The sequence below is a fragment of the Chiloscyllium plagiosum genome, unplaced genomic scaffold, assembly GCF_037043375.1.
Source record: "Chiloscyllium plagiosum isolate Xiang-an unplaced genomic scaffold, Cpla_swu_hap1 HiC_scaffold_2, whole genome shotgun sequence".
In the NCBI taxonomy this organism is placed as follows: Eukaryota; Metazoa; Chordata; class Chondrichthyes; order Orectolobiformes; family Hemiscylliidae; genus Chiloscyllium; species Chiloscyllium plagiosum.
This window is the reverse complement of record NW_028270140.1, coordinates 121,444,633-121,454,373: the sequence shown is the minus strand read 5'-3', so window position 1 is coordinate 121,454,373 and position 9,741 is coordinate 121,444,633. Positions and strand designations below refer to the sequence as shown.

Here is a 9,741-nt window from a genome sequence, read left to right as displayed (position 1 = left end):
TAGTTTTTCTATAATGTGATGGTTGTGTTCTTGGGAAATCCCATGTTATTAAAAAGTTGTGTTTTAGAAACAGCACTTAAAGTGTAATCGCGTTACAGCCAACAGATGTTTTAAAAGTTTGCACTGTAGAAACAGCGTTCCCATTTTGTCAATTATGTTACAGTGCATTTGTATTGACGAAACACATGTTATAACAGAATAACCTGTACTGGCAAATGTTCAAACTGTAAGATATAAGTCAATAAAGTAGCTTTGAACTTTACCAAATTAGATTTATAAACTTTTATTTTAGAATGTAAGTGTTAGTTTTCTTCATTTCCATGCAGTTTTAGACAAAATATATGTTTAAACATAGTCTGATTACATACTTTATAAACTAACCATAAGGTAATCAATGCAAGATATCTAATAAATGAAACTTTATTATTCTGCAGTAATACATAAAAATAGAGAACAATGTTGTAACATTATATACAAACATACACATTTCAGGAAGATTCTTTCTCTCACATTACTAGTAGCATTCAATAACATATAGTCTTTTCAACTAGAAAGTTATTTCATATTAATGCACAAATTAGCTTGAACCCATTTTTGTAACAGATTGATAGAATGGGTGCTTGATCTGGACTGGAGAGTAATAGTATTGTAACATTTCTAATCATTACTACTCACTATTTGGTTGAAGAGCTTCTGTAAATAACAGTTGTAAAATTAATGAATATTCACAGATTCATCTCATTGAGTATGATTATGTAAATATTACCTTTAAAGAACTTAAAATTACACTTTATATTTTTACATATTGAAAGGGCCAACTCTGGCAATAATAAAAAGGACCAAATATCTTGTAACACACAAAAAATCTACATTTACATAGTGCTTTTCATAACCTCAGTGCTTTGCAGCTAATTAATTACTTTCTGAAATGTAGTTACCACTTGGTCATAAACATCTGAAACAAATAAGAGAATAAATGCACAATTCCACAATTCACATCCATACAATTGGCTTTTATATTTCCAACAAGATAAATGGTTAACATCAGAGAACTACATTTACTGAATTATAAGCCACTATTTTCATTTTGATGCCAAATTTAATGTGGAGCTTGTTTTTCCTTCCACTTAATTAAATTATCCAAATATTAAGTTCACTGTACTTATTTTTGAAATGTTGGCAGATACAATGGGAGCTAAAATAATGTTTTTAACAAGCTAAGCAATCAAAAAAGATGTTAGAATTACAAGTTCATTTATGTCTGAGGGATAGATTAAGTTTGATTCTGTCACTGGTTTTTTCATTATACTGTTTTGGTAGCTTTTTGAGATACTGGATGAACAAGTACAGTACTACCCTGAATCTTGTGCAGCAGAGAAGTAAGGGTGTTCACTGCTGACCCTAAAGAAAACTGCCCACAAAGATAAAATAATCTTAGAAGTGGGAATTTCCTTTTAACCCACGAGAGTTTAAATCTCATACAAAACTAAGGAGATCTCTTGGCATTCAGCAGTCATGAAGACATCATGTACGAAGGCAATCAAATAATTTTGTTGTGTTCACAACCAGCAAATCAGGAAGCTGAAAGCACTGAAAATGAACTTTAAATGTCATCTCTTAATGTATGTGAAACAATTGCATGACTATTATAATAGAAGTAAAAATAATCAAACTTTCACTTTTTTAATGCTTATAAAAATATGTGGAATTTTTAACTATTCCACAAACATAGAATTAGCTTTTCAGAGCTAGCCAGAGTGTTTAACAATAACTAGAAATTGTTACACTGCTAAAAACTCAGTAGCACTTCATTCAACATGATGCAACTTTCCTGGGTTTTAGTTTTGGCAAGACTGACATGGTTAGAGAGATCTTATGTTTGTTGGGGCCTCTAGCTCATCCTGTGGAGAAGTAAAGACTCAAGGACAGGACATCTTGTTTCCAGCCTGTTCTTCTGGTGTCGAAACTCGCAAAGTTGTTGTCAGTTTCAGTGGAATGATGATGGTGAATACTAACAGTTCGCCATCCTTACCACAGACAAATCCTGGTAGCAATTTTATTTTGATCAGAGGGGTTTTTTGTAAAACGTATCACCCAGATGGGAAACAAGAATATAACTAAAGATTACCCAGCAATATTAAACCGAAAAGAATAATTCAACAAGCTAAGAATAGCGACTGTTTATTTTAATCCCATTGATTATTTTTGCAATGCAGAGAAACTCGAGGATTAAGGTGTTTATCAATCAATTACACCGAACTGTAATGGAATTCCAGCAACAAATAAGTTCTCAAACTATTTGACAGAGAAAATATACAATGTGAAATATAACTGGAAAAAAAAGCTCTTAATTAAATGTCCAATAGAAAAAAATGACATCGAGAAATGGGATCCAATGAAGTCACAAAGTTAGAAGATACTGTCACATAATAAGGCCAAATTGCAGTGAATTGTACATGTCTAAAATAAAAAAAAGACAAAAAAAATCAATTTAGGCTATTAATTTTTTGTAGGAAGTATCATTGAAACTGGAGGTTCCTGTTTTACAGCTCTTAGAATCTGTTTCACTATTCTCAGATTCAGTGACATACCTAGAGCACAAAAGATTCTGAAAATGCATTTGGAACAGAGATGAGCCATAATAATAAATCAAAGGATCAAGGCAGCAGCTAACACTGCCAATGCACACACACAGCATGTAAGCAAAATAGAGAGCATCACTTGGTGCATAATAAAAATGAAGATAGTGTATAAGCAAAATAATGTTAGATGGTGCAAAACAGACAATAAAGACAGAAAGCACAATCACAGCCAAACAGATAGCACGTGTTTTCTTGCACTTGCTTGCAACATTTGCTGAATGAAGGGTTGAGATAATACATATATAGCAGACTGAAGTCACAAGCAGGGGAATTACAAACAGCAGAAAACACAAAGTGGGAAAATAGTAGACAGAGTAGCTCTGTAAGGTGGAGAGGGGTAGCACATCATGGCAGGTTGTAATGCCCAGCTCAGTGACATACACTGTTTGCTCAGTAAGGAAAAGAGGGAGGACACCACCAATAGCTACAAGCCACATCACAAGGCAAATTACAACTGTACGCCCCCAGGTCCTCCAGGTAGCAGATCGTATTGGATAGACTACAGCGAGAAATCGGTCAATACTTATGCACATCATCAGCAGCACTGAACAGTACATATACGCATAAAATCCACCAGTAACCAATCGGCAGAGGAAAGAGCCAAATCCCCAGTTATTGCCAGAAAAATGGTAAGCAATTTTTAGAGGCAGCATCAGCAGAAATAACAGATCTGCTGCTGCCAAATTCATCATGTAAATTACAGCCGGCTTTTTACATTTCATCCTGAAATGAATCATTAAGATTGCCATACAGTTGAGAAGCAATCCCAATGCAAAAACAATGGTGTAAACTGAAGGAATAAATGCAGTCATCCATTGACTAGTTAAGTATTGTTCTGCTGTATTTGAGATGGCTACATGTTGCATGTGGTGTTCTTCATGGATTTTGACAGGGATGGTGGGTTTATTTTCATGTGATCCAAATCCAGATCCATCAGTGAATCCACTTCCATCATACAGGCCTGAACCTTCGCCTTCAATTTTTCCATCAAGATCAAAAACTTCCAAAGGTTTATGAGTCCAAACAGCTGCAAAGGTTCTGGGACGCACTTGATTTTGTGATGATTTGCCTGAAAAAGAGCAATCAAGGGATGAAATAAACATTTTCATATATTTATCAACAGTGAAAACATTTGATTGCATTTACATCAGATTCTGTATATTGTCATTTTTGGGAGTCATTGAAAATGTCATCTTATAGGGAACAGTACTTACTTTTCTAGAGCAAGGGAGCAGCTAGAAGCAGATATAGTGTTATATTGGACCATTATACACTTTACATTCTTGCATCCTACAATTACCAAAAGAGCAATGGGATGAAGACATTTTGGAGCATAGAGGATTTTCAGGACATGGAAGCCCCCGCCTGCAACAATGGTAGCCAGCAGACTCTGCAGTCATTTCTAAAAGAGATTGAATTGCTGTTTGTATTCCCTCAGTGGTATGGGGAATAGAACAAAATATATACTGTCTACAAAGGTGTGATAGGCCCCAACAGGATGTAGAATTTTAAGGCAGCCTGAACTGCTGTGCTCTTCCAGCACCACTAATCCAGAATCTGGTTTCAGAACAAGTTAATTTTGAGGTGTAATTTAAATATGAATTCACTAATTACAGATAATAAAGCGCAATGATTTTTAAATTCTCACTTGGTACTCTCCAGATTGTTAATTTTTAATTATATTTTTGTAATGCAAGATCACCATTATCCATCCTTCTCCTTTTCCCAAATATATAATCTGATTCTTCCTTGCTTTAGATTATGATCTTCTTTGAAAGCAACTGCTTTGTTCCGGGTATCTTTTGGCTTCTGCTTTCAGCAAAGTGCAATTAATTTTGATAAAATTCTCATCTTCTCTTGGAATTTCAAGTGCATTATCTGGTGAGATGTCAAATACTTACTAACCAAGGAAATTGTCATCCAACAAATATTACTTTTAGCTGAAACACATGTTTAAAAACTTGTTTGCAAAGTAACTTCAATAGTTATTTAGTTAAGAAAGCGATTCAGTATGCTGGTATGGTAGTCTCAGGGGCCAGATTCTATGCACTCAATGTACATTGAACACTACTGGTTCTTAATAGTGTACAGCATTTTAAAGGTTTCAAGGACTTAAAAGTGGCTGAAGTCCTCTTGGTCCAGATTTTCTATGGAGTGACCATCTCACATAAATTGGTACCCTTCCCCACCTTTTAGATGAAGAGGAGCACTCTGTATTTCAGATAGCAGATTCCAATCAGGGCTCCTTCAAAAACACGGAGCTGTACTTCCATCTAGTGCCGAGCTGTTTGAGGAAGACAAACTACCACCTCTTTTCACAGCAATCAGCTGCTAGATTCTAAAATGTAAACGTCCAGAACCACAGATACGGTCAAACAGTAAGTACATAAGATCACTGTGAGGTTAGGGTGCCAGGAAGAGAGAGTGCTAGATGGTTAGGGGGTTACAATACTGGTTAAGTATAGTGCCAGGTCAGAAAGGCAATTGGCTAGGAAACCAGTTGGCAAGGCGGCTAGGTAGGCGATGCCATGTGTCAGGTACATTGAGGTGTGTGGGAGATATTAGAATCAGTGGTAGAATAGAGGGCAGGTTCAGGGTCTCGGTAGGAGAGTTTATCCTTAGGTCTGGTGGCTGGGGAATGGGGGTTCGGTTTGTGGATAGGATAGAGATGGATTGAGTCTGGATGAGAGAGGTGGGCAACAAAGTCTGTTGTGGAAGGGGAGGAATGGGCAGGTGAGGAATTGAGTCTACTTCTTTATTTCTCGATTCTCCTGTCCCCCTCTAATCTTTATATGTTTGCTTTAATCCTTGAGTTTCCACCACAACCTTAACACATAACATAATGGACATGAGATTTTGTTTTTTTCTGGAAATCTCACTTGGCATTACATTGTGTTCTAACCATGAAATGCTGAAATAAGCAGTATTACGGAAAAGTCTCTCTCCAGAAAGTCTGTAAAATCCTTGAAAAGATTATAGTTATTCTGTATGGATAATGCATTAGTCATAATTATGATCAGTACATCATTGCACCTTCAGTTGATAATACCAGGTTCTTCGAACAGGGATTAAATAATCAGAGCGTGAAGATTGATGTAAGTGGAATCCAAACAGTCCCACCTATGTTCAAAGTACAAAGTTGAGTTACTTCTGGTGGACAGAAATAAAGTTTGACGTTTCATAACAGGTTAATGAATTTGTTTCGAAAGCACTGCAGAGCCTTTTATGTCGAAATACTTCGTGTTCATAGCGCGGGGGGGGGGGGGGGAGAGGGAATGTCTGTTGTTTACGGACTGGCCTTGCTCATAATCCAGAAGGGCCGCAGTTTTATTTTGAAAGGGGAGCACAGTTCTTTCAGTGACAGATTTTGATGAATGTCACCTCTAGTGTTTACAAAGTCTCCTATCGCTCAGAACGCTTCACGGTCAGTCTCTGAGGAAGGGTCGCCGGACCTGAAACGTTAACTCTTGATGTTTTCTGCACGGATGCTGCCAGACCTGCTGAGCTTTTCCAGCAACTTCTGTTGTTCCTGTTTTACAGCATCCGCAGCCCTTTTTGGTTTTTACGGTCAGTCTCTTGCCTGGAGAGCAGTGAGTCAAACACAAAGCACGCAAACACCATTACGTCTCTCCACACACACAAAACAACCGCCTATTTACAAAACAACTGCCTTTTAAAAAGAAAACAGCTGCCTCTTTCAGGGACGCTTGCAGGTCAGTAGCCCTGTAACAGCAATCTGCTTTCGAGACAAAAGTGCTCAAACGAGATGAAGCAGCACAGTATAATTGCCGCCAACACAGTAGTGCGGATCGATGACCAGCAAGAATGAGAAACAAACCCAAGACGCTGCACATGAATTCCACCTCACCCCCTCCCCCAGCAAACTCAGACACTGAGTTCATCTTGGCTTTTGTCTCTTGGTCTCTCACTGAGCTGAGCTGTGAGGCACATCACTGAACCCATGAGCTGCACAAATACCTACCCACCCACCCCCACTCTCCCATCCTAAAGTTTTCCAAAGGGTCGGAGAGTAGACTAAATAAATGCGGGGGAGGCGTGGGGGGGACAGTAAAGCAGACAGTGGGCAGACAGCCAGACCAGGGCTGCCCGCTCTGTTTCCCCAGCAGGAGTTGCGCAGTTTTCACAAACAGAACAAAAACGGCCACAGACTAGTGATAAACATCCTAATTCCCATCATTTCTCTTTTACACCGACACCACAACCACGATTTTTTAAAAAAAAAATCTCGGCAGAATATTGCGGATGCTGAACATCTGAAATTTAACAAGAAAAAGCAAGTGCTGGAAATGGGTCTGACAGCATCCGTGAAAGCAGCAACAGAGAAAAGGGGTGAAAATTGGATTGAAAACGGGTTTCAATGCAACCAGACCTGATGAGTTTCGCCAACATTTTCTGTGACTAGTTCAGAACACCCAGGAATTCGATTATTATGAATTAACTCCACCAATACCGTGCTATTTTCCACAAATTTATAGCGGTTTATAAAACCAAGAGAGACGTAGACAAGGTGAATAGCCAAGGTCTTTTCCCCCAGGGCAGTGGGGTCCCAAAACCAGAAGGCATTGCTTTAAGGTGAAAGGGGAAAAAAATTAAAAAGAGATCGAAGGGGCTACTTTTTCACACAGAGTGGTGAGTATGTGGAAGGAGCTGCCAGAGATAGGAGCGAGTACAATTAGAACATGTAAAAGGCATTTGGACAGGTACACGGATAGGAAAGGTTTAAAGGGATCTGGGCTAAACGCAGGCAAATGGGACTCGTTCCGTTCAGGAAACCTAGCCAGCATGGACGAGTTGGGACGGAAGGGGTCTGTTTCAGTGCTTGCCTGATTCTATGGCTGCTGATTCTATTGAATCAATTTACGTTTGTTTTAAACACTTTACTGTGCATGGATTTAAAGTAATAAGATTTCTTACCAGTGTTGAGAGCTGAGATGGTGGAGACCAGGGCGACCCCCAACACAAGCTGAACTGTCCAGCCCATATCCGAGTGGAAGTTGCTGTGGTTCTCTGTACAATCCGGAGCCTGGCTTTAGATTAGTACCGTTACTGCTCCCTCCGAGCGAGAATCTCCAGACCAACTGATGAGGAACCAGTCGAGGTGACTCCTTTTTAAAAATCTTTTTGCTTTCAGTGTGGACTGGTGTGGAGTTCCAGCTGCTGTTAGCTCTGTAAGTCTGTGTGTATGGGGGGGTTTCTCTCACACTGTTCCTCTGTCACCACCACGCTTTGATTTCATAACTCCGCTATTTCCGGCAGATTGAAAGGAATCCCACCTCCCAGATTCCTCCTCCCCCTCTAACAGAACTAATAACTCTTTCCAGTCAAAGCAATGTAACCAAGACTAAAATATGTGTGTGTATATTTTTTAATTCCTGCAACTTTCAAACTGCAAGATGCCCAAAGTGGACCTGCTTTAAATGAATCAGTGTCAGTGTGGAGAAGACAGGTACATCTTTTAAGGAATTCTGCTCCATTTCCATGAAGCATTTCATCAGAAACTGATCGGTCAGGATTTGTGTCCTTCCCAAATCAGATCCCATATTAAAGTCAGCCTCACCCCTTTCAGAGCCCAGATAATCACCTGTCAGTTTGTAACCATCCAGACAAGAACTAACCACAATTTTTCCATCCGGTTGAATGTTTGTCCCGCACAGAGACGCCTCGGGCTTTTCCTCCCCGAACGGAGCAGCACAGAGCTGAGAATTCCCGGGTTCCACGTTCACCTTTATACCCTGGGAGGACGGGATCCTGCACAGCCTGATGAGAGGAGGCACATCGAAAGGAGAAGGGTGGCATCTTTATGGAAATCCCCAAACCCTGCACAGAGCGAGGACGGGCAGAACAGGCTAAAATTAATCAAATAACTGCTGGTGCCGAGGATCTGAAACAAGCAAAGACAGAAATTGCGGAAGAAACTCAGCAGGTTTATCCGCAGATACTGCCAGTCCCGCTGATTCCTCTGTGGGCAGATACTGCTAGTCCCGCTGATTCCTCTGTGGGAAGAAACTGCCAGTCCCACTGATTCCTCTGTGGGTAGATACTGCCAGTCCCGCTGATTCCTCTGTGGGCAGATACTGCCAGTCCCACTGATTCCTCTGTGGGTAGATACTGCCAGTCCCACTGATTCCTCTGTGGGTAGATACTGCCAGTCCCACTGATTCCTCTGTGGGCACATTCTGCCAGTCCCACTGATTCCTCTGTCTGCAGATACTGCCAGTCCCTCTCTTTCCTCTGTCCGCAGATACTGCCAGTCTCGCTGATTCCTCTCTTGGTAGATACTGCCAGTCCCACTGATTCCTCTGTCCGCAGATACTGCCAGTCCTGCTGATTCCTCTGTCCGCAGATAATGCCAGTCCCGCTGATTCCTCTGTGGGCAGATAATGCCAGTCCCGCTGATTCCTCTGTGGACAGATACTGTCAGTCCCGCTGATTTCTCTGTGGGCAGATACTGCCAGTCCCGCTGATTCCTCTGTGGGTAGATACTGCCAGTCCCGCTGATTCCTCTGTGGGTAGATACTGCCAGTCCCACTGATTCCTCTGTGGGCAGATACTGCCAGTCCCGCTGATTCCTCTGTCCGCAGATACTGCCAGTCCCACTGATTCCTCTGTGGGTAGATACTGCCAGTCCCACTGATTCCTCTGTGGGTAGATACTGCCAGTCCCGCTGATTCCTCTGTCTGCAGATACTGCCAGTCCCACTGATTCCTCTGTGGGTAGATACTTCCAGTCCCGCTGATTCCTCTGTGGGTAGATACTGCCAGTCCCGCTGATTCCTCTGTGGGTAGATACTGCCAGTCCCGCTGATTCCTCTGTGGGCAGATACTGCCAGTCCCGCTGATTCCTCTGTCTGCAGATACTGCCAGTCCCACTGATTCCTCTGTGGGTAGATACTGCCAGTCCTGCAGATTCTTCTGTCCGCAGATACTGCCAGTCCTGCTGATTCCTCTGTCTGCAGATACTGCCAGTCCCGCTGATTCCTCTGTGGGCAGATACTGCCAGTCCCAGTGATTCCTCTGTCTGCAGATACTGCCAGTCCCGCTGATTCCTCTGTGGGTAGATACTGCCAGTCCCGCTGATT

The 9,741-nt window shown here is 41.2% G+C and overlaps 1 protein-coding gene across 1 annotated transcript; it reads right to left on the bottom strand.

The window, feature by feature from the left end:
• Positions 1 to 404: 404 nt before the first annotated feature.
• LOC122558546 (proteinase-activated receptor 1-like) lies at positions 405 to 8,098 on the bottom strand. Its single transcript, XM_043707259.2, has 2 exons — positions 7,578 to 8,098; positions 405 to 3,711 (listed from the first exon to the last, which is right to left on the bottom strand). Exons 1-2 carry the CDS (start codon positions 7,642 to 7,644, stop codon positions 2,492 to 2,494), a joined length of 1,287 nt encoding a protein of 428 aa, XP_043563194.2. The 5' UTR covers positions 7,645 to 8,098; the 3' UTR covers positions 405 to 2,491.
• Between the last annotated feature and the right edge of the window lie 1,643 nt (positions 8,099 to 9,741).